The 24,951-nt window shown below is 40.8% G+C and overlaps 2 protein-coding genes and 1 long non-coding RNA gene across 3 annotated transcripts in view; 2 read left to right on the top strand and 1 right to left on the bottom strand.

Annotated features, from left to right (window-relative positions):
- hfm1 (helicase for meiosis 1) overlaps positions 1–15,148 on the top strand; it is a 38,148-nt gene extending 23,000 nt beyond the window's left edge. Inside the window, exons 17-36 of the mRNA XM_034103804.2 lie at positions 2,888–2,979; positions 3,148–3,254; positions 3,334–3,381; positions 3,855–3,952; positions 4,048–4,182; positions 4,285–4,370; positions 5,701–5,784; positions 5,955–6,112; positions 6,281–6,384; positions 7,039–7,212; positions 7,867–7,932; positions 8,023–8,147; positions 9,736–9,818; positions 11,728–11,840; positions 11,926–11,988; positions 13,433–13,726; positions 13,820–13,895; positions 14,070–14,154; positions 14,669–14,802; positions 14,914–15,148. Coding sequence (XP_033959695.2) covers positions 2,888–2,979; positions 3,148–3,254; positions 3,334–3,381; positions 3,855–3,952; positions 4,048–4,182; positions 4,285–4,370; positions 5,701–5,784; positions 5,955–6,112; positions 6,281–6,384; positions 7,039–7,212; positions 7,867–7,932; positions 8,023–8,147; positions 9,736–9,818; positions 11,728–11,840; positions 11,926–11,988; positions 13,433–13,726; positions 13,820–13,895; positions 14,070–14,154; positions 14,669–14,802; positions 14,914–14,968 — 2,180 coding nt within the window. The 3' untranslated portion in view covers positions 14,969–15,148. The remainder of the gene's footprint in view (positions 1–2,887; positions 2,980–3,147; positions 3,255–3,333; positions 3,382–3,854; positions 3,953–4,047; positions 4,183–4,284; positions 4,371–5,700; positions 5,785–5,954; positions 6,113–6,280; positions 6,385–7,038; positions 7,213–7,866; positions 7,933–8,022; positions 8,148–9,735; positions 9,819–11,727; positions 11,841–11,925; positions 11,989–13,432; positions 13,727–13,819; positions 13,896–14,069; positions 14,155–14,668; positions 14,803–14,913) is intronic.
- Positions 15,149–15,508: 360 nt separating this feature from the next.
- On the top strand, positions 15,509–17,686 carry LOC139435652 (uncharacterized). The gene is made up of 7 exons (XM_071206382.1): positions 15,509–15,514; positions 15,647–15,711; positions 16,003–16,211; positions 16,305–16,380; positions 16,555–16,639; positions 17,207–17,340; positions 17,452–17,686. Exons 1-7 carry the CDS (start codon positions 15,509–15,511, stop codon positions 17,504–17,506), a joined length of 630 nt encoding a protein of 209 aa, XP_071062483.1. The 3' UTR covers positions 17,507–17,686.
- Positions 17,687–23,539: 5,853 nt separating this feature from the next.
- Positions 23,540–24,385, bottom strand: LOC139435604 (uncharacterized). The gene is made up of 3 exons (XR_011644829.1): positions 24,222–24,385; positions 23,784–23,844; positions 23,540–23,671 (listed from the first exon to the last, which is right to left on the bottom strand). It is a non-coding gene; the product is annotated as an uncharacterized lncRNA (long non-coding RNA).
- Between the last annotated feature and the right edge of the window lie 566 nt (positions 24,386–24,951).

The raw sequence follows: 24,951 nt of genomic DNA, 5'->3' as shown, positions 1-24,951 counted from the left end.
AACACTACGGGGTCCATACATTTCTCCATTCTTCAGATTGTAGAAATGCAGTTCATTCCCCATATAGTTGAATACATAACCCCAAAAATCGCCATTTTTCAGAGTCCATTCTTCATGAAGTTCTTTGGCTGGAGGCGTCTGAACCCGGCACAGATATTGCATTCATTTCTTGATTGGCGCTCCGGACGGATGGCTGTAATAATAATAATAATTCCTTACATTTATTATAGCGCTTTTTCAATGACTAAAAGCGCTTTACATATACACACATTAGACATATATCATATATGCAATGGTCAGAAACTGTGGACAATACCCACAGGAGCAAGTTCAGGTGAAGTGTCTTGCCCAAGGACACACCGGCTTTACAGACGCAGCAGCGGCGGGTTTCACCCCTTGATCTGATGATCATTGCACAGCACACTGCGCCACACCGTCCATCTTCATGCCTCGAGGTCATCGAGGTGCTTTTACAAGTATACATTGGTATTATACATGTACTGTGGACAATACCCACAGGAGCAAATCCGGGTGAAGTGTCTTGCCCAAGGACACAACGGCCTGACGCAGTGGTGGCAGGAGCGGGTTTCGAACTGGAGTTCCCCAGCACTCCCCCTTGATCTGATGATCGGATGCACAGACCACTGCGCCACCCGCCTGTAAGTTGTCACAGGCGTCTCGCTGATTAAACCCATATCGAGGCGTCTCTTGGCCATTTTTCTTTTTTGAAAGGTGACTTGGCGAGTGGAAATGACTGGCTTGTTATTTAGTTTGAGCGTAATTCAGTCAGACAACTCACGTGTTCCTTTAACATGTTTATTAGAAGCAGCATATAGTTGAATTCGGCGACTAGGCTCGGGCATCATCACTCCATAGATATACATAGCACGATGAGTGATGATTAAATAACTAACCCCCGAGCCTACAGATGGAAGCTGGGGTGGAAGCTGGGGGCAGGCAAGCAGCAGCGACGTAGAGGTAGCTGCAGCAATAGCAGCAGCAAGCAATGCATGGAGAGAGATCTGGCAGGTTAAATAGAGCGGCATATTAAGGAGACTCTGTTTGGTTGGTTGTAGAGTGGCAAGGGGGCGTTATGTATGAATGCAGCATAAGTGCTCGAGTTGACTGCCTGAACTAGCTCGCAGGCTTCGCCCCATTTCTTTTTTTCATCTATTTCCACCCCCTTACTTTTAAATGATCTGTGAGGAGGGCGGGGACTTGTTATGCTGAGGGGGAGGCGGAGTCATGCTGAGTGGAATGATGACGATGAGGAGGAGGAGGAAGAGCTAGGATTGGGAGGATTAAGACGCATTTCTAAGATTCCTAGTTCAAGAGTTTTAAGAATGATTGACAGCATACCCTTTGACAGATCACCCATTAAACGAAAAAGAAAAAAGACCCCTCCCAAAGTCCCAATAAGGACGAGTTCGATTCCTTCGGACAAAGATTTAGATTGAGCGTATTTCCTCACAGAGCCCCTCCTCCAACACACATGAACGCGCACATGACCAAAAGAGGGCACGAGATAAGTTTGTGCACAGATCTTTCGACTGTAGGCGTCTGAACCCCGCACTGCTGCTGCATTCGTTTCTTGACAGGCGCTCCGGACGGATGGCGGTAAGTTGTCACACAGGCTGATTAAACCCCATTCGAGGCATCTCTTGCCATTTTTATTTTTTGAAAGGTGACTTGGTAAGTGGAATTGCCTGTCTTTTTTAATTTAGTTTGAGTGTATTTCTATCTTCATCTAATTCCACCCCCACTATCTGCTGGCATCATAGCCATAAGGAAGGGGTGGAGAAAAGGGGGGAGGCTGGGAGGGGGCGGGTAGACAGTCTCACGCATAACTTCAAAAGAGACACCTAGATTAACATCAAAGGCTTTCACCAGTGTGAAATCACACCTGCCTGTTATAACACCTCACATCAAAGGGCAAACATCAAAGGCTAATTAGATTAGACAACAAAGGGCTCTGAGGGGAAGGGGCCAGACAACATAACTTCAAAAGAGTCTGCCTTAATCAACACATCAAAGAATTAGACAACAAAAGGCACTACACAGGGGGGCTTTTCACACCTACCTGTTATAACACACATCAAAGGACTAAACTACAAAAGGGGTGTGAGGGGGACAGGGGCCAGACAACATAACTTCAAAGAGACTATCTTAATCAATACATCAAAGAACTAAACAACAAAGGCACTACACAGAGGGGCATTTCACACCTACCTGTTATAACACACATCAAAAGGATCTCGAACAATGGGAGGCGGGACTTAGCTCATTACCATGAGTGTACCCAATCACATCAAAGGATCTCGCAATGGGGGGCGGGACTTAGCTCATTTGCATAAGTAGGGAGAGGTGTGACCTGTCACATCACCTGTCACTTTTTGACGAAAGCGGTATGTGTACTACTACTTACTGATTTTATTTATGTAACAGGCAGAATTATTTTTGTGTACAACTTGAACTTGCTTTTCATCAAGGCACTGACAACATTTTTAGTAATTTGTGACATTTTACAATAAATAAATGATGCTTTTTGTTTTGGGTTTGCCTTTGTATATTTTCAATATTGCAATCAGTTGATAAAACCGACAGATATAAAAACTCAATCATCCAGATTCATACCCCATTTACTCAGCTTTCATGCTGCCACAACACTTTGAACAGCGCACAGCAAACTGGAGTAAAACCGCTGTGTTCTAAATTGAGAATCCATTTTGAGATGAATCATGAGAAACATTCAGATTCACACGGCGGGTGATAAAGACTAGAGAATTTTAAACCTTCCCTAAATGATTGCTTACAATACTATTGTACACTATCAACAGATGTTAGAAAGTGAAAAGTGTGAAGTAGTCCTGTCTTGTGTTCCCCATAGAGAGCGGCAGGTTGATGGCTCGGTTCTGTGTCGCCTTTGAAACCATGAAACAGTTCAGCCAAGTGTCTGGCACGGAGAGCCTGTCCGACCTGGTACGTTCCTGAGAACACTGCACAGCAATGCTTTTGATTCAAATGCACATATAGTAACTTTCTCTATTGTTAGGCTGGCTTCCTGCAAAAGGAAATTCTTTTCATTATTATAATGGTAAGACAAGGCAAAGAAAATAGTGTTCAGATCAAATATGGCTGTGTGTGCAGATTGAGATGGTGTCCAAGAGCAGAGAGTTCAGCGACATTCAGCTGAGAATGAATGAGAAGAGGCTCCTGAACACTCTGAACAGAGACAAGAACAGGATCACCATCAGGTCACACACTAATAGCATAAATCATTACCCCTATTTTGAAATGTATACTCATGAATAACATTTATCTGTATTCTTCCAGGTTTCCAATCGAAGGAAAGATCAGATCCAGTGAGATGAAAGTGAACTGGTAGGTTTATTCATGCAGTGTTTGAATAATAAGTAATGCTGGTTTATGGTTTTATTGCAGAATATATTTTAGAAATTGCTAATCAACTGTCCATTATACGTATTTTGTGTGTAGTGCCTTGTCTGTGGAGTTTCTGAGTATAAATGATATTACTGTGAAAGTAAATAAATACAATTAAATTAAATAGCAATGACATTTCATACAAATTGCAATGAATTCAAGTACCAAAGAAAATTAATAATAGTTATATTGGGAAAACTAGGAAATATGTATAAACAGTAAACCACAAAAAATGATGATTATATTTATTGAGCTGAATATCGTGACAAATTGAGCCCAGTTATCTGTCATGTCCGCTGTATTGAAAGCTAATGGAATGGAATTGGTTTATGCATTTTGTTGCAGAATATATATTATGAAATGCCTTTGGACTGTCTGCTATGTATATGTTGTGTTCCTCGTCTTGTCTGTAGCTTGATCCAGGCTCAGTTGGGCTCCATTTCAATCCAAGAGTTTGGGCTTACACAGGACACAGTGAGGATCTTCAAGAATGGGATGCGCATCAGCAAATGTACGTTGCTAAAATCAGGGATAACAAACAAACAATGTACACTCTGTTTGAATTGATATTTGTCTAAACTCTGATTGTATTTTGATGCTGAACAGGCCTGGCAGAGTTTCTGAGTCACCGATCCAAGACAGGTTTCTCTGCTGTGCTCCACTCCCTGATGCTGGCTAAGTGCTTCAGAGCTAAACTGTGGGAAAACTCGCCCTATGTCTCCAAACAGCTGGAGAAGATAGGTGCATCCACATAGCATATTATAAGATCTTAAATCTAGGGCTTTTCACATGCATTTTCAAACCAAATCTTAACATTTGATAATAATTCACTGTGTTTTTCAGGCCAGACACTGTCAACTGCCATGGTGAATGCTGGACTCACCACTTTCAGCAAAATAGAGCAAAGCAACCCCAGAGAGCTGGAGCTGGTCAGTCTCCCTCCCACTGCCTTTATCTTTTTCCATCTCTAGTCGTTCCTCTGTGAGGGTAGTGATGTTTGGCTCCTAGGGTTGTACTATAGTTCAATGTATCATTCCTAATGTTGAGAAATGAACAATACACCTTCTCTTCCCTTCTCCCTGTCCTAGTCTCAGTCCTCAGTGCAAAAGTCCAAATCATTTCCAAAATTCTAAAATGTTGTTATCTTACAAAATATTTTTACTTTAACCCTCCTGTTGTCTTCGGGTCAAATCTGACCGATTTACTACTTTCGTCAATCTTAACTTTTTTGTTTTACATTCGATTGCATTAAGGCTTTATGATATCCTTCACCGTAGACATTTGAACATATACAATTGCTGATCACCACTTTCATTGAATTTTGAAAGTGAACACCCATAAAGAAATGACCGCCATAAAGAAAAGGAATTAGTAACCATCCGGATCAGATATAAAACCCTATGTATAAAACACACACACACACACACACACACACACACACACACACACACACACACACACACACACACACACACATACTCTTGATGTGTTCCCCCCCTTATGTGCCCATCCCCCCATGTGAATCACACCTGGCACACACAAACACACACAGAACAATTTGATACATTTCCCGCTCTTATGTGCCCATCCCCCCACATGGATCACACCTGGCACACGCAATACATGTTCAATGTCTATTCTTTGTATATTTACTGCAGTTTTTCATGTATACCAGCAGTCTGATACAATATTTACAGTTTGAAAGGGTGTTAAATGAAATTTGGTGATGATTAATGGTTTTTGTGTTAATGTAATAGCAGTTAAAACAGGACAGGTCAAATCTGACCGCAAACACCAAAGTAAGGGGGGGAACACGAAGACAATAGGAAGGTTAATGCATATTTGTTGATGTCTAGCCTTTTCAACGGATACATGTTCTGTACAGTTAAACAACAGTTGGCTCTGTGTCAGAAGGTGACATGCACCTGTATTCATGGACATTTGAGGCTTCATTCAAAAAAGTCCATTAAACATTTTTTAATAGAAAAACAAACATCTGATACAGACCATGTGGTACCGTCCAAGCCACAGGATTGGATCCCATGATTGAACACTGGGTTATTTTCAGTTAGTTTCAGTGCACATGAAGACGGGACAGCTTTCGGACATCAATTGTTCAATTGTTTGAGCTGGATCAGTCACAATTACTTCAACTGTGATCCTGATATGTCTCCATATATGTGTGTCATTTAAATTCTCAAATAATTATTCTATAAAGCATTTGGTTGTGATTTCTAACTTTATCTATATTGTATTTAGATCGTCAATAGACATCCACCATTTGGCAACCAAATCAAAGAGTCTGTTATGAATCTCCCAACGTACGAAGTGACCTTGGACCAGGTAAAGCACAATGCAGGGTTTTATATTAAAGGCACGCATATGTTATATTACATCATGTCATTGAGTTTTTGACCATTTGTTGGTGACACTGAGCTTATCCTATTAAAAGTGAGGCTACTTAACTCTGATTATTCTTAACATTATTTTTTAAAGTTGTTGCTTTTTCACAGCTTCCAAGGTATAGCTGTGCTACGGCGGAGATCGTGGTGAAGGTGACCCTAAAAAACCAAGCACAGCTGCTGTCTAGGAACAAGGCCCCAGACCAGAACTATGTCTCTCTGATTATTGGAAACTCTGACAACACGGTGGTCTTCCTACAGAAACTCACGTGAGGAAATAAAACCGTTTTCTTGTCTTTGTTTTCTTTCACATACCCTCTCTTTCTCTATGACTATCACTATTTTAGAACCCAGACCTTTCACCATTATGTGCAAAAAGACAGAGACTAGTTTGGAATTTATTATGGATTTTCAGCAGGCATCATCTTTTTTTTCAGGGAATTGGCACTGCTGAAGTCTGGGAGCTGGACGAAGAAGATTGAAGTGGGGAAGGCCTCAACAGGAGGCGAGATCAGCGTCAATCTCATCAGCTCACAATACGGTAAACCAGTGAAATATTTTTGGATTTTACATAGAAATATATCCACAATATGTATCACAGTTTGTCAAACCGCAACGTGACATTTTTTCTATTATTTTGCTGTATGTTATACATAATTTTTGCTACACACCATTGGAAAAAAAGTTGCATTGTGTTGAATATTACAAAAGGCTTTTTTAGCTATACAGTGTTATTTTTCCCTCCTCAAAACAAGTTCACCCCCCAACTCTGTAGAAATAAAATAATGGTAATGTAGTAACAAAAAAACAGTTAAAGTTCATACATAAAATAGAATTAAATGAAATAGCAATAACATTTGTTAAAAACCGAGTTATCAAGTACTGCTGTAAATAATATTTAAAAAAACTAAAGAAAATAGGGGGGGAAACGAAATGGGAAATATGTTAAAATAGTCAATTACAAAACATGATGAACATGAAATAAATCCGAAATAATCCGTTTTATATTAAGCTGAATGGATTAAAGTAGGGGGTCTATTTTCAGGGAGTTGTTGTTTCCGATGTTTTGAAAGCAAATCAAAATCCAACTGTATATTTTGTTGTTGCACACCCTGGCCCGGGTACAAACTCTTTAACTGGACTGCCAGTGCAAGGATGCAGTCACTGAGCATGTTGGCCTTTTTCTGTCCTGCAGTGGGCCTGGACATCCAACAGAAGTTTGACGTCTACTTTTCTGGAGCCAGGAAGTTTGAAAGTGATAATCCACACCACTCTCTGCATGACCCGAGTGGACAGAGAGCGCACGCCAAACCAAATCCTCTGTCTGCAAAACCGGCTGCAACTCAATCTGTTTCTGCTACGGACCAAGGCACTCCACTTTGTTACTGATCATTTGGTTAATGCTGAAGTATGAAACTGTGTCTATGGATATATAGTATGTTTTCAAAGGCAAGCAGAGGTGGGAGAAGTACTCAGATCTTGTAATTGAGTAAAAGTAGACGTACTAGAGTGAAGGAATACTCAGTTACAAGTGAAAGTCCTGCACTCAAAATGTTACTAAAGTAAAAGTACAAAGCTATTAGCATCAAAATATACTTAAAGTACCAAAAGCAAAAGTAGTCATTGTGCAGATTATGCATCATTTCAGAATAATATATATGATGTGTTTTATAATGATTGATCATGAAAGTGTTCTCAAAGCTGGTGAAGGTGCAGCTAGTTTGAAGTACTTTGTAGACTGCAGGGTAGCTGGTGGATTTACTCCAGGTGGAACTAAAGTCTGATTTAACACATTATATTTCACATCATTCATCCACATCTGTGAAGTAACTAAAGGTATTAAATACATGTAGTGGAGTAAAAGTACACCATTTACTTCTGAATAATAGTGGAGTAGAAGTACAAAGTAGCATAAAATGGAAATACTCAGGTAAAGTACAATTACCTCAAGTACAGTACTTGTACTTAGTTACTTCAAACCTCTGAAGGCAAGTTGATATTTGTGATGACTTTTTCTCTTCAGATTCAGGCAATAAAAGACAGTGCAACCACTTCTGCAGGAATAAGGATCTCTGTGGCCACGAATGCTGTGAGTACAATCTCTCGTGTTTTACTGTGTGCGTATTTGATTGTATTGACTGGCTGTCATGATCATTGAGGTCTTCTCTCCACCCTCAAGGTAAAGTAGGTGTCACTGTGGCCCGGAAGAGGTTATCCGATCCAGAATCCAGTTTCTCCTCCTATCTGCAAGACCTGAGGTGCAGGAGAGACACACTCGGGCATACTCCTGTCAAACGGCTCAAGGTGAGGGAGGAAACCAGTAGGACTTTATGGAGTCGGTCCAAGCCTGAATCATATGCTCTTTGAAATAATAACCATCGCACAAAAACGTCTGTGAATTGAATTGAATAAACACTATTCAATGTGTGGTAAATGAATATTAAATATCAAAGCTTTTTTCTAAAAATACACTTTTTATTGAGTCTACAAAAGAATGAAAAAAATTTCAATGAGACAAGTCGGGAAGTTCATCTATTACAAATAAAAACAAGAAATAAGCCAGCCACAATGAAACAGCCCCATATTTGTAACATCATAATCAGGGCTGCACATAACAGTTAAAATGGGGGATGTTGGCTTATCTGGCGCCCGCAGCTCACAGCCAAAGCGAGGGAGAGAGGGAGGGTGCACCGGTACCAGCGCTGTTGTTATTAGAATCTGGTGCCGTGCTAGCTGCTCTAACGGATATAAGAAGAAGATGTTTCTATAATAATGTGGAGGGAGAGTCCTCTCCAGTCAGACTGATAACTACAGCTCAGTGAGGTAAAGGACTCTTGAGTGTTTAGATAGTTCACTTTAGTCTAAGTTCAAACGATTTTCCAACATATTTCCAAGGCACTCCTTTTATACTATAGGACAGTAACCAAAAATATCCTTTAAAACTGGAGAGATTAAAAGAAATGCATAAATAAATGTTAAGGTAAAATAAGATATGAATGAACAACACAAATAAAATAAGTTACATTCATTTGTTATTGGCTATGGTAGGTTATTGGTTATGTTCACATACTTATTTGATTACATCCACTTGTCTAAGATGACAACAGAGACTTTCGACCCAAAACCAGCAGACTCAACCAGAGAGAAGGTAGTAGGCCTACATCATCAGCTACCATGTCTGACAGAGAGGAAGACAGTGAGGAGAACAGTCAGGAGGGAGTGATGACGGCTTGTAGGATTACTGGTCGTGCTAATGTTGTCTTGTGTTCACCTCTGCATGTGTGTTCTGTGTTCACCTCTGCATATGTGTTCTGTGTTCACCTCTGCATGTGTGTTCAGTGCCGTGTGTCTGGCAAATAAAGACCCCCTCAAAAGTTACGGTTTATTTAATTTTAAGCATGAGCACCAAGCAACATCTCCAGGTGCTCCTTTGAGAACCAGGGCAAAAAAGTTATGTGCACCCTGATCATAATTCATGAACAGATATTATACAGGATTAAACTATGAGGATACTATTAGAATGGTAAAAAATACGTAGTACAGGTTGGTTGAAATATGGAATATGTTAATCCTTGATTATTTTCATCGTAGGAATTGCTTTTTCTAAATAACATTTCTTAATATAATCCGCCATGGTGGCAGTTGACTATACATTTGAATCCTTGTTAATAAGATAGCTTAACTTTGACAAACAATACATTTCTCTTCTTAATTGCTCATAAATTAATCTAAAAAGTGTTTTATTACTGATCTGTATACATCTTGTGTTTTCTATACTGACTTTTTTATCATTTCTTTAAAATACATGCTGCTATGTGGAGTGCATTGGAGTGGAAGAAATGTCTTGTGTTTAAACGCAATGATAATAAAACATCTTATTGTGTTTCCTCAGATGAAAATGGGCGAGCAGTCTGTGTGTGCCAACATGCAGGAGTTTGCTTACCAACCCAGAGAGAGGCTACCTACTGCTTCCTGGTATTCACAGTCACACTGACATCTAACACCCTGATTCATAAGTGCTCATACCAGAACAAGTCTATTAACAGCTGCAAATGACATTCTGAAAAAGTGTGACAATAAAATAAGTTTCATTTTTACATTACATTGCATTTAGCTGACGCTTTTATCCAAAGCGACTTACAATAAGTACATTCGACCAGGAAGACACAACCTTGAAGAAAACAGAATCATATAAGAACATCAGGTTTCATAGAGCCAAACATTTCAAGTGCCACTCAACTGGCTTTAGATAAGCCAGTCCTTTATTAGTATATAAGTGCTCTGTTAGCAGTTCTTTGTTAGTCATTCTATCGCTCGAAGTGGAGTCGAAAGAGATGAGTTTTCAGTCTGCGCCGGAAGGTGTGTAAGCTTTCTGCTGTCCTGATTTCAATGGGGAGCTCATTCCACCATTTTGGAGCCAGGATAGCAAACCCACGTGTTTTTGCTGATGGGAACTTGGGCCCCCCCTCGCAGCGAGGGTGCAGCGAGTCGTTTGGCTGATGCAGAGCGAAGTGCACGCGCTGGGGTGTACGGTTTAACCATGTCCTGGATGTAGGAAGGGCCAGATCCATTCGCAGCATCTTACGCAAGTACCAGTGTCTTGAAGTGAATTCTAGCAGTTACCGGAAGCCAGTGAAGGGAGCGGAGGAGCGGAGTGGTGTGGGAAAATGTAGGAAGGTTGAAGACCAGACGAGCCGCTGCATTCTGAATGAGCTGCAGAGGTCGGATGGCACATGCAGGTAGACCAGCCAGGAGGGAGTTGCAGTAGTCTAGGCGTGAGGTGACGAGAGCCTGGACCAGAACCTGCGTCGCTTTCTGGGTCAGCTGGGGACGTATCCTCCTGATGTTGAAAAGCGTGTATCTGCAGCAGCGGGTTGTAGCAGCGATGTTTGCAGTAAACGACAGGTTGTTATCTAGGATAACACCCAGATTCCTTGCAGTCTGGGTCGGGGAAACAACAGAGGTGCCGATGTTGATAGTCAGGTCAAGAGAGGGACAATCTTTTCCCGGAAGGAAAAGCACTTCAGTTTTGTCAAGGTTGAGCTTGAGATGATGAGCGGACATCCACTGAGAGATGTCAGCTAAACAAGCAGAGATGCGTGCGACGACCTGGGTCTCTGAGCGGGGAAAGGACAGAATTAATTGGGTGTCGTCAGCGTAGCAGTGGTATGAAAAACCATGCGGGCTAATGACAGATCCGAGCGAGTTTGTGTACAGGGAGAAGAGGAGGGGACCAAGAACAGAGCCCTGAGGGACCCCTGTAGTTAATTGACAAGGGTCGGACTCGGACCCTCTCCAAGTTACCCTGTAGGTGCGGTCTTTGAGGTATGAGGTGAGGAGGGAAAGTGCAGAGCCTGATACTCCAAGTTCTTGGAGAGTGCGAAGGAGGATCTGATGGTTCACCGTGTCGAATGCAGCAGACAGGTCCAACAGGATGATGACAGAGGAGAGGGAGGCTGCTTTAGCAGTGTGCCGTTCCTCAGTGACAGCAATGAGAGCAGTTTCTGTGGAGTGACCTGCCTTAAAACCAGACTGGTGCGGATCCAGAAGGTTGTTCTGATGGAGATAACAGGAGAGTTGTTTAAAGACAGCGCGTTCAAGTGTTTTAGACAGGAACGGGAGGAGAGAGACAGGCCTGTAGTTTATAACATCAGACGGATTGAGAGTGGGATTCTTTAGGAGAGGGTTTACTCTTGCCTCCTTGAGACTGTTTGGAAAGTGACCAGCAGTTAGAGAAGTGTTGATGAAATGGGTGAGAAACGGTATAATATCAGGAGCGATAGTCTGAAGGAGGTCTGAAGGGATAGGGTCCAGAGGACAGGTGGTAGGGCGATCTGAAGAACTGATGCTAAATTTTATCCATGACCTGTTTTATGTGATGAAGGTATCAAGGAAGTCAGTATGCAGCTTCAGTTAGACCTCACACTGAGACGGTGCATCTGACGGGGGAAGACTTCACTCAGCTACCAGACAGAGTTCCACTGGACCACATTGATGGTGGGAAACATGACTTGAACAACTCAGTATTGCATTTGCATTTTGCTCACCCCTTTAACTTTAATTGTATCTCTCTGTCCCTCAGATTACGATGACTATGTGGAGGAGGCTGTCCCGACACCTGCTGTGTCCCACACTTACCACCATGGTATTGTTAAACAGCTTAACTCATCACGAGACAGAAACTGGTGGTTTAGCATGATTTAACAGATTTTTACAAAACTCAAAAAATGTACACACAGCCAGTTTCACCCATTGTCCTGAGCTCATTAAACCCCTTTGGAGCGTGGTACAGTGCATTTGTAAGTTTTATAAGGATACGGTTAACATGCTTTATGAAAATCTTTTTTCTTTGTCCACTTTTAGATGGAGCATCCATAAAAGCACCAACAAAGAGAGTGTTTCAGTTGTCCCTTAAAATATCAAACAATATCTTATTTACTTCGACGTCTTTGTTGTAAAAGTATATTACTGTAAAGGGGAAGTCAAACTTAGCAAGAAAGGACTAAACATAATTCACAATAGACCAAATCTTTAGTCAGTGAAATTTGTAGACACAAATTTTTTTGGACAGAACTTAATAGAGAGGCGAAGTCCCGCCCATCTACTTCCGCCCCATGGGACCTTATTTAGGAAAAAGCATGTATTGAAGTCAATGGAGAGAGAAAGATCATCTTTCGATCCCGTTTGAATTGTGCCACGAATTACATATGATGTTTGTCAATCTTAAAAAATAATTTCCATGTCAAAAAAGTCACAGTTTGTCGTAAAACTGTTGAAATATAAGACTATGAAAGATATGCAACTAGAAAGACTACAAATCCCAGAATCCCGGTCCCGCATGCTGGCTCTTACGGAACCGACTAACTCCCCTTGTGTGTGTGTACAGCTCTCAACGTGCCCAGACTTGTAGAGATTTTCTCCTCTTTTAATACTTTTCGCCTCATTCTGAAAGAAAGAAGTGAAATGTGCCAACGTGACGGCCGTCTTGGTGTGTGGTGCGAGACGGGAGATGTAGTTCATTGAGCGTTTCACACAAAAAAAAGGGTTACTTCACAGTTTTACAACACATTTTTATTTTTTTTACTTGCAAAATTATCTTTTAAATTGACAAACATCATATGTGTAATTCGTGGCACAATTCAAACGGGGTCGAAAGATAATCTTTCTCTCTCCATTGACTTCAATACATAATTTTTCAGAAATAAGGTCCCATGGAGGTCCACCGGAAGGGGAGGGACTTCGCCTCTCTATGGACTTTTGTACTGGATATCACAGAAGCATAGTAAGAGCAGAAGGTGAATAAAGAAAAATGTACTTAGCAGGGACCAAATTGGAATGTTTGTTTCTACACAGTTTGTTTGTGTTATTTCAGCAGTCACGGAAAAAAGTTGGTCTTTCTATATTATTTGGCCAAGGTTATCGTCTATGCCTTTGGAGCACTTGCTTGCTGCGAATGGTAAAAACATGCGATACCACCAATTATGGTCTTCAAAAGGGGGATACTATTTTTTTATTGAATAAAACAAAACCTAAAGTGCAGAAGCATTTCACGGTGTATTCATCCTTTTTATTTATTTATCCGTGTTTAGGTTCCTCAACGTGGAGCAACACAGGAAACAGTGTTGGAGTGAAGCACAAACCTCTAGAAAACCAGACCAATAAAAGCTCCGCTTACAGCAACAGGTCCTCTGCTGTGCCAAACCTGAGCGCTCACCGCAACAACGCTTCATCCTCACACATCCCCACTGTCTGCTTCGACCTGGGAGATGAATGGGACGACTGGGGAGACTTTGATGATGAGAACTTGGTGAATGCCAGCGAGATGCCGTATCAAACCAATACTGTCCCTACAGTCCAGCAGTCTGTTAACTACAGTGTGACAGGTAGAGTAATACCTTACTTCAGGTATGATCATGAGGGATTATGACTCAACTGTTGTAATGATTTTGATAAGAATCCAAATGTTTCATGTGTAGGCTTTGCTGCAGCATCTGCATCAGCACTCCTCAATCGCTCACAAGTCAAACCCCGGATCACCAGAACACCACTGAGGTAAGGGCAGACAAATGTCCACAAATGATCTCCAATTAAGGTGTGGCTGTAACACAAGAAAAACAAATAGTGTGAAATATGTCAAATATCATCCCAGAAAATAACACAATCATTCATTTTGCTTTTATATTGTAGCTAAGGTAGTAAAACATTTCTCATATTTTTGTCTTTTAGGTCAATTTCACCAACTTTAAATCCTGGACCCTCATTGGTCACAGTCAAACCACAAAACAGACTCACACTCGACTGGAATATAAAGGTGTGTGTGTGTGTGTGTGTGTGTGTGTGTGTGTGTGTGTGTGTGTGTGTGTGTGTGTGTGTGTGTGTGTGTGTGTGTGTGTGTGTGTGTGTGTGTGTGTGTGTGTGTGTGTGTGTGTGTGTGTGTGTGTGTGTGTGTGTGTGTGTGTGTGTGTGTGTGTGTGTGTGTGTGTGTGTGTGTGTGTGTGTGTGCGTGCATGCGTGCAGAGATCTACATGGATAATATTATTTTACATACAGACCTGTTTCTAATTTGTTTAACCGAAAATCCTACTGTCAGACACAATGGAGCCTTATTAACATCTTGAACATCTACTACTGTTATTGTGTCTGCATGGCTACATTTAGATGTCAACAACACATATGGCAAAAAGCAACATTTGTTATCAAGGTTGCTGTTTTGCTGATGGGATTTTGGGACTACCAAATTAGTACTTACTCCTAGGTTAAGATAAATCAAATGAACTTCAAAACGCTGGCCCTTATGGCGCATGCCTGTCTTCCTCCGTTTGCAGAGACCAATCATGTTCCAAGAAGGGATGACAGTGACGACCCCAGAAATTCTCCCAAACGTGGCCCCTACTACCAGAGGGTTAGATTTCTTCTCACACAGCCTCCCATCCAACAGCAGCTCATCTATCAACAGAAGGTAGAGGAAACTATTATAACAAGGCTTTTTTGACTTATTACAGTGTTCTTTGTTCTCCATTAAAGCATTTTGACTAAAGTACACATTTTTCACCCTCTTTTTTATATTTAGCACAAACTGCAAAGAAGAGGAAGCTTTCCTGGGGATATTTGATGGTTTATTTTAGACGTTTTGTATGTAAAACTGTTATATGAATATGTTGTTAACATAATATGTTTTCTTTATGTTTGTGTTCGCTAACATGAGATTTGCATGAAGAGTTGTTGTCTGTTCTATAGGCTATTAAACATTATAATAGTTAAAGTGCATTATATGTTCATATTGTAAATGAAACACATTTTTTCTAATGTCCTTTTGTTACTTATGTTATTTATTTATGTATTAAAATAAAGTATGTGTTGACTGGAGGACTCATTGCATTCTTTGGGGTATTTCAACATTTACTACATCCACAGGTCATTTGGAGATGGCTATACAATTACCTTTATTTATTTAATCAAGCTATTATTACATGTCAATTTAGAACTATCAGGATGACACTATTTACTATTTACTATGTCCTAAAGTTTGTATTAAGAATATAATATCGGTGGTTACAAGGTTAAAATGACATGGCGTGCACACTGTTGTACAGTAGGGGGCGGTATGCAGCAGTCTGCCACTAAACCGAGAGAGGAAGAAGAATGTGCCGATGCTGCGCGAGATCATGGATGTATAATAAGAACTGGGTTGCGTTCCGATAATCCAAAAATCAGCTCTTAAATTCTAACCCTAACCCCTTGACCTCTGAGTGAAACGTCACGGGATTAAGGGATAGTGGATAGGAGAATTCAAAAGGATTTAGGAGAAGAGACTGGATACAGTGTGGGAGGCGGGGAGAACCGCAGTGACGCGTCGTAAAACCCGGAAGTAAGTTAGCATTTTTAGCACTTCCGGTTCCTTCGTCAAAAAGCAATGCATTTGGAAAATAGCTCGAAATAAGCTCCGTGGTTGACACAAGTTTAAGAAATAAATGACAGTGACCCCACTGGTGATTTTTAGTGTACGTGTCTGAAAAACGATGGTTGTTACCGAGTGGCTGAATAGGACTACAGAAATTGTCGAGGCCGTTGTACGTCATTACGCCTAACACGTAAACACTCCCGCTAAGTTTGTTTTCCCCTGTGTTCTGCTTGAAAGTAAGTACCTGCCTATCTTTAGGCCCATTCCCAAACCGCCCCCTACACCAGGGGTGCCCAACCAGTCGATCGTGATCGACCGGTCGATCGTGATCGTCTGCTTCGACCTGGGAGATGAATGGGACGACTGGGGAGACTTTGATGATGAGAACTTGGTGAATGCCAGCGAGATGCCGTATCAAACCAATACTGTCCCTACAGTCCAGCAGTCTGTTAACTACAGTGTGACAGGTAGAGTAATACCTTACTTCAGGTATGATCATGAGGGATTATGACTCAACTGTTGTAATGATTTTGATAAGAATCCAAATGTTTCATGTGTAGGCTTTGCTGCAGCATCTGCATCAGCACTCCTCAATCGCTCACAAGTCAAACCCCGGATCACCAGAACACCACTGAGGTAAGGGCAGACAAATGTCCACAAATGATCTCCAATTAAGGTGTGGCTGTAACACAAGAAAAACAAATAGTGTGAAATATGTCAAATATCATCCCAGAAAATAACACAATCATTCATTTTGCTTTTATATTGTAGCTAAGGTAGTAAAACATTTCTCATATTTTTGTCTTTTAGGTCAATTTCACCAACTTTAAATCCTGGACCCTCATTGGTCACAGTCAAACCACAAAACAGACTCACACTCGACTGGAATATAAAGGTGTGTGTGTGTGTGTGTGTGTGTGTGTGTGTGTGTGTGTGTGTGTGTGTGTGTGTGTGTGTGTGTGTGTGTGTGTGTGTGTGTGTGTGTGTGTGTGTGTGTGTGTGTGTGTGTGTGTGTGTGTGTGTGTGTGTGTGTGTGTTGTGTGTGTGTGTGTGTGTGTGTGTGTGTGTGTGTGTGTGTGTGTGTGTGTGTGTGTGTGTGTGTGTGTGTGTGTGTGTGTGTGTGTGTGTGTGTGTGTGTGCGTGCATGCGTGCAGAGATCTACATGGATAATATTATTTTACATACAGACCTGTTTCTAATTTGTTTAACCGAAAATCCTACTGTCAGACACAATGGAGCCTTATTAACATCTTGAACATCTACTACTGTTATTGTGTCTGCATGGCTACATTTAGATGTCAACAACACATATGGCAAAAAGCAACATTTGTTATCAAGGTTGCTGTTTTGCTGATGGGATTTTGGGACTACCAAATTAGTACTTACTCCTAGGTTAAGATAAATCAAATGAACTTCAAAACGCTGGCCCTTATGGCGCATGCCTGTCTTCCTCCGTTTGCAGAGACCAATCATGTTCCAAGAAGGGATGACAGTGACGACCCCAGAAATTCTCCCAAACGTGGCCCCTACTACCAGAGGGTTAGATTTCTTCTCACACAGCCTCCCATCCAACAGCAGCTCATCTATCAACAGAAGGTAGAGGAAACTATTATAACAAGGCTTTTTTGACTTATTACAGTGTTCTTTGTTCTCCATTAAAGCATTTTGACTAAAGTACACATTTTTCACCCTCTTTTTTATATTTAGCACAAACTGCAAAGAAGAGGAAGCTTTCCTGGGGATATTTGATGGTTTATTTTAGACGTTTTGTATGTAAAACTGTTATATGAATATGTTGTTAACATAATATGTTTTCTTTATGTTTGTGTTCGCTAACATGAGATTTGCATGAAGAGTTGTTGTCTGTTCTATAGGCTATTAAACATTATAATAGTTAAAGTGCATTATATGTTCATATTGTAAATGAAACACATTTTTTCTAATGTCCTTTTGTTACTTATGTTATTTATTTATGTATTAAAATAAAGTATGTGTTGACTGGAGGACTCATTGCATTCTTTGGGGTATTTCAACATTTACTACATCCACAGGTCATTTGGAGATGGCTATACAATTACCTTTATTTATTTAATCAAGCTATTATTACATGTCAATTTAGAACTATCAGGATGACACTATTTACTATTTACTATGTCCTAAAGTTTGTATTAAGAATATAATATCGGTGGTTACAAGGTTAAAATGACATGGCGTGCACACTGTTGTACAGTAGGGGGCGGTATGCAGCAGTCTGCCACTAAACCGAGAGAGGAAGAAGAATGTGCCGATGCTGCGCGAGATCATGGATGTATAATAAGAACTGGGTTGCGTTCCGATAATCCAAAAATCAGCTCTTAAATTCTAACCCTAACCCCTTGACCTCTGAGTGAAACGTCACGGGGTTAAGGGATAGTGGATAGGAGAATTCAAAAGGATTTAGGAGAAGAGACTGGATACAGTGTGGGAGGCGGGGAGAACCGCAGTGACGCGTCGTAAAACCCGGAAGTAAGTTAGCATTTTTAGCACTTCCGGTTCCTTCGTCAAAAAGCAATGCATTTGGAAAATAGCTCGAAATAAGCTCCGTGGTTGACACAAGTTTAAGAAATAAATGACAGTGACCCCACTGGTGATTTTTAGTGTACGTGTCTGAAAAACGATGGTTGTTACCGAGTGGCTGAATAGGACTACAGAAATTGTCGAGGCCGTTGTACGTCATTACGCCTAACACGTAAACACTCCCGCTAAGTTTGTTTTCCTCTGTGTTCTGCTTGAAAGTAAGTACCTGCCTATCTTTAGGCCCATTCCCAAACCGCCCCCTACACCAGGGGTGCCCAACCAGTCGATCGTGATCGACCGGTCGATCGCGGGGAGATTCCCAATCGATCGCGAGATGTGTCTAAAAATAGAACAACAACATTCTGTTTTATCGTTAATGTCCTGTAACATAATCTTCCTGTGCCAGAATAATGCACTTGAACGCATCAAAGCTTTGTGATTGGCCGGCGTGACCCCATGTGTCGGGACGTGGCTGGTGGGCAGTGGGCACCATAGATATATATAAACACTAGATGACTCACCCGCGCTGCTGGCCAATGGAGACCGACGTTGCCACTTGGCCGCCATCTTGCTACAGGCAGTGCTCTCATTCATAACATTATGGTTTACTATTTAAATAACCATAGCTTGCTCAATTTTCAAACGGTTTGGTTTTTTATAAACATCAAATATGTAGTTATGATACTGCATACTTATAATCATGGACTTTCATATGAAAATAACATTAATCAGATAAAGCAATAGCTATACACACACACAAGGTATTTATATTAAATATTTGCCAGTGTATATATTTCCATTTATTTTATTATATTGTTAATATTTAAAATAAATTATAGATAAATTATAAAATTAAAATACATTTATATTTTATATATAAAAATCCAACACACTCTCACTCCCTAAGCGTCCAATAGCGACGTTTGGTCAGTGTCCGTGGCGTCCAATTGTGACGCTCCTAGGCTCCTTCAGCTCATAAAGGGACGCAAATAGCTTTCAACTGATTGCAATGTATTCCCATCTGCGTCGGGATTTGACGCTCATGGAAGCACGGCATTCGTTTATGTCGGCTGCCCTTAAAGGTAATGTGAGCGTCCATTCCCAGGAGTAAAGGATGGCAGAAGACACTACACTACCCAGAATCCCCAGCTATCGTTTGGACTACACCATGTGCTCTTGACAAACCCCGTGATAGTCCTCAAGCTCTGTGATTGGAGAGTGTGCTCCGAGGGTTAAGCCGATTCTCGAACAGCACTTGAAATGGGATGGAACCACGGCAGACTGTCCAAAACTGGATTTGAACGGCTCCACCGCGTCCCCCCTCCCCCACCCCGTCCCCAGAACTACACATGCTGGCTATTCTGTTTCGCAACATGTTCTCTATGGCACGTCTCTACTGGGAGTTGTAGTTTTAAAAGACGTTTTCGTATTTCCCATAATAAGAAGTTGCCAGTATTAAACTGTGTACATCCCTGGAGGTTTAGGGGACAGGAAACACTCACATTTAAAACATATAATTAATAAATGGGTGAAAATTGCTGGTGCCCAATATGGGCAGTATTAATATATATACCCACATGCCAGCTAAGGTCAGAAGAGCTTTATTTAACAGCTGGTCTTATGTGTGTGACCCCTGTGATAACATTACATTACATTAATTGATAAGCCTGAAACATGCACTTGTCAAGGTTCAGAGGCACATTTTGCAAATATGGCAGTAGCCATCGATCAGCTTAAGATAAGATATACTTTATTGATCCCAAGTTGGAACATTTGCGTTACATCAGCATGTGTAACAGTTAAATATGCAGTTGTGTTTATTTGAAAATCATTTAGTATAATCACATACATTATGTGTTTTATATTCAACAATTCTGTGTTCTTTATTTATTGATTGTTCAATACCTGACAAGGCCGGAGATGAAATATCTACATACATCTTATAAGAGTAATACATTATGTATAATATCAGTTAAAATAAGTGCTTCAACATAGTTAACATTGCTGGAGGTATGCACAAATATTGATAGATGTCTTGTAATGCACTATTGAGGAACCTGCAACCCAAGTTTTTCATTCAGTGCAGAACTACACCACAGTTGTGTAGGCCTATATGATATGTCAATAAACCTTAGAAAATCTTGAAATCTTGAACGGGATGTGCAAAATAGTCATTACATACAGTCTTTAATTAACAATTAGTAGAGAATAACGAGTAATGAATATACTTTATAGGGATCGTATTAATATCTAATAATAAAAATATTGAAATTCAATAACATGCTTTAACCACCAGGGGCCTATGCTACGAAGCTGGTTCAACCTAACCTGGATATGTTTGAGTTAGCCGGTTGGTCTAATCCAAAACATACGCGCTCTCGCTAAACGGTACTACGACGCGGGTTATCAAGTGGATCGCTCAAGCCAGCCGTGTCCTATCTAGTTAGGTGCGCGTTCACATGAAAGGGGTGGTATCTGGAGCATTCGACCAATCACAAACATGGAGAAGCATATACTGACAGCGCAGCGTCATACTTCCTGAATGAAAAGTGAACTTTAATACTAGTCAAAAATGAAGAAGTTAAACTTTAAACATCCATGACTTAAACACTTGATCCAGGATCAAAGCCACATAGCTGCACCTGCAAGGTGAATACAGCTGGCAAAATAAAAAGTGTTTGAATGCGTACATTAACAGGTTTATGATATCACTGCCCCGTCTAAAACACGATCTGACTTTAATTACATTTGTCTCGAGTGTTTCGTCAACTTAATGTGATGCTTAAAATAATACTTCTGCATACAGTATGTGACACTGTGAGTGTTGCACGGCCAGATACGGCTCAGCTGACTCAGATCAGGAGATATGATACATTATGAAGTGATATGCCGCGGACTGTACTTAATGTACTCTGATCCGGTTACTTATGTTGTGGCCGATATTTAAGTAAGCTTTCTTAACGCTAATGTTATAATAGTCAGATTGCTCTGAAGATGGGAGGTGATATTCTATTAATGTTCACGTTCACACAGTCGGTGATTTTTGCCGGCCGTCTTTCCTGCGACGGCAGCTTTTCTGTATTTCCTTTCTCCTGTAATATGACTTGATCGCTTAAAACTCCGCACACTGAGCTCTGATTGGTCAGCAGGCAGTGCTTTCACTGAGTTGAGCTCTTAGCCTGCAACCTAACCTGGTCCCGACCAGGTTAGCTGCTTAGCATATATTACCATGGAGATCTAGCCTGCTAAAAAGAGAACCAGCTTCGGATGACCGGAAAGCCGGAGTTTTCCCTGAATTTAGCCGGCTAAGCGAAAATCCTGCTTCGCAGTATACCCCCCTGGTGTCTCTTTATATCATCTGTGCACCTTTATGGTGTAAATACAGCCTATCTACCAATTGGATCAAATATAAAAGTGAGCCGAATTAGTGTTGATACTGCAAGGAGACGTATTGTGTAAAAAGAAATGTAAGATGTTGTTTAATGGCTGATATATTTATGATCCACGTCACGTTTTCAGTTCCTCATGTTTGTCTTCTCATCAGGGCTCTATAAATACAGAACTACGGCAGATATGTAATATGTAATGCAGCCGAACCGTGTATTACAATGCCGTTATGTGATGACTTTCAAAGAGAAAAGCAAGCACACTCGGAATAAGGTATTATTATTATTTTGGTCTGTTTCCGGTATTTGTTAATGACGATGTGCTCTGAGATGTGAGACTGGAATTGCACAGGGGGGAAATAACGTAGGCTATCTTTATATGCGGATTTTGTTAAACTAATATGTTTAGGCTGTGGACCAACACACATTGACGGGGAAGGGGGTAGCAATAAAGATAACACCATTAAACAGTTACACAACATAACAGAAATAATATCGATAGCAGCGTCCCTAGCAACCACCTTGGTAACAATGAAAACGTCGCGATTTCCTGAAGTAATCTTCGTAATAACTAGCAAACTAAAGATCATGTACATCCACTGCACACATAATCTGAAATAACAACTCATATTTCTCGCATCAAATGACATCAAAACGCATTTTAATGGCCAAACTAACTTTAAAATAGCCATTTTCCACCTAGAATAAAACGAATTTCGGCCATGTTTTCTTTTTCTGCAGGGAGAAATTTGAAGATCACGTGACATAGACGCCAGCCATCGGAATGAATGGTGAAAAAAACGGGGTTTGTCAAACAGAGCACATGGTGTAGGCCAGAGCTATTTAATAGAAGAGTTACGACACCGGAAGTCCAAAAACGGTTATCGTCACGTGGTTCATGTAGACGAGGGATCGTTCCCCGGAAGTTCATGGCGGGCAATGTGAATGCATTGATAACAGGAGATAGAACTACGATTTTTGTTAATTATTAGTGAATAAAGGTTTTGATTTGCAATATTTATACAACAAATCGATATGTGTATGTATTTACATCAATATGTTTTCAAAAATAAAATCGAATTTGCTAATATTAAGTGATAATATTAGGATTAGTGTGAACAACTAGTTTACATGTTACTAACAGTGCCTTGGTTAAAGAGCCTGTTGCTGTTTATTTATAGCTTTGAATTCTTTCAAACCAATATTATCTTCTTAAACTTGTATGGTAGTCAGGAGGATCACTTTCTAATGTTTATTGATACATTTAGAGGGAGGGGATCTAAAGTAATGCTTTAAAATTCAGATTAGATTAATTTCTACCATTTTCTTAAATTCATGGTAGTTTCAGTAATCCCCTGGTAATTGAGGACACAAGTTATCTAAATGACTAATGTCGTCTTTATGGCTTTCAGAAAGGACAGGAGACCGACAGGATATGATGATGATGATGATGATGATGATGATGATGATGATGATGATGTTAAATGTGTTGCTTTAGGAACTTCCATTGCAAATACATGGAATTCAATAAACATAGAAGAGCATATCATGCAGTTTGTCGGTGCCTTTTCCTCCGTGTTGTCCTGGTTTTCTGTGCTGCCTCCTAGTCGCCACCATGGTTTGCTGTGCTGCCTCCTAGTCGCCACCATGGTTTGATGTGCTGCCTGGGGATGCTCAAATCTCTCAGAGAAAGGAGTACGAATGTACGGCTTCCCCACTGACACAGAGCGGAGGAAAAAATGGCTGGCTCAAGTCAGCAGGAGCAATTTCACGACCAACAGCAACAAAATATGTGATTTATATACAAACACTGCATTTGCACTTTTTCACAAAACGAAAACCACACCATTGGGAAAGCTTAATGTTTTGTTTAATACAAAAAAACAGGGAAAGGCTTGAAAAACACAGAGTTGAGACTCAGGGTGCAGGGTGAGGGTCTCAGTGCAGGTATTCAGGCTCCATTGAACCCCCCTCTGGTTCTTGTGCTGAGAGAGGGAGCAACAGACAGGAGAAAGGGTTATACACACCTATATAGCACACCTATTGCCTTGGGGAGATAACGTGTTTACTTATATAAAACAGTAGTATTAAACGTACCTTGTGTTTTCACTCTCACTTAAGTCCCTCTCCCTTTGCCATCAATCCAGAATCAGCTGGGCTGCAACAGTAATAATCAACAGAATCACAAGGACACAATATGGCTCTGCTAAAAACACTCACTCTTACACGCACCAAAGTTATATTTATCTAATATTTAACTCCCTCCACCCCCGCATACAATCCCGTTTAGAAGCCCCTCTTCTCTAATTCAACATGTTGGACGAAATGACATAGAGAGAACGGAATTTACAATTAAAAGGCTGTTCAACGTGTGTTGCTAACTTGCTTCGGTATGCTAGCTTAATCTGTTATCTGTAAACGTTCCCTAAATCTACTAATTTAGGGATAATCCACTGACATCCTTTAATACACATGTTCATTTGAATCAGATGTACTGATAATATCCGCAATATACATCTTTAAACTTCTTCTTACCTTTAAAAGTCCGTCACGGACGGTCTATTATGCTGCAACTCCACAGCTCTGCCAGCCTTGGCGCTAACTTCCGGGGAACGATTGACAGGATCCACGATCCGCCATTGCTGTAAAAAAGTGGTCCATTGGAGTGAACGGAGATGTCGTAACTCTTCTATTAAATGGCTCTGGTGTAGGCCAAACGATAGCTGGGGATTCTGGGTAGTGTAGTGTCTTCTGCCATCCTTTACTCAGAAAACATATTTGTTTCTCCGAATCGAAGGGGAAAAATACAAAAGCATTGCACACAATTTAAACCAATCAATGTTGTGTAATTAACAAGGATAATCTGGTGTTTTTTAGTCGATGAGTAGTGCAGATATCACTGTAAAATCAATCGACAGTAAGAGGAGTACTGACTTCCGGGTGTAAAATTCTCCGTTATCCAATGGGAATGGATGCTCACATTGCCTTTAAGGGCAGCCGGCATAAACGAATGCCGTGCTTCCATGAGCGTCAAATCCCGACGCAGATGGGAATACATTGCAATCAGTTGAAAGCTATTTGCGTCCCTTTATGACGCTGAAGGAGACTAGGAGCGTCAAAATTGGACGCCACGGACACTGACCAAACGTCGCTATTGGACGCTTAGGAAGTGAGAGTGTGTTGAAAAATCGGTCTCATGTTACCACTCTGTAAGCCAAGAACAGGGACACAACTAATGACAATAGCATATGTTGGTATATTATTT

This window comes from Pseudochaenichthys georgianus, chromosome 17 (assembly GCF_902827115.2).
Source record: "Pseudochaenichthys georgianus chromosome 17, fPseGeo1.2, whole genome shotgun sequence".
Classification (NCBI taxonomy): domain Eukaryota; kingdom Metazoa; phylum Chordata; class Actinopteri; order Perciformes; family Channichthyidae; genus Pseudochaenichthys; species Pseudochaenichthys georgianus.
The sequence above is the reverse complement of the archived record's forward strand: the minus strand, read 5'-3'. Positions and strand labels throughout refer to the sequence as shown.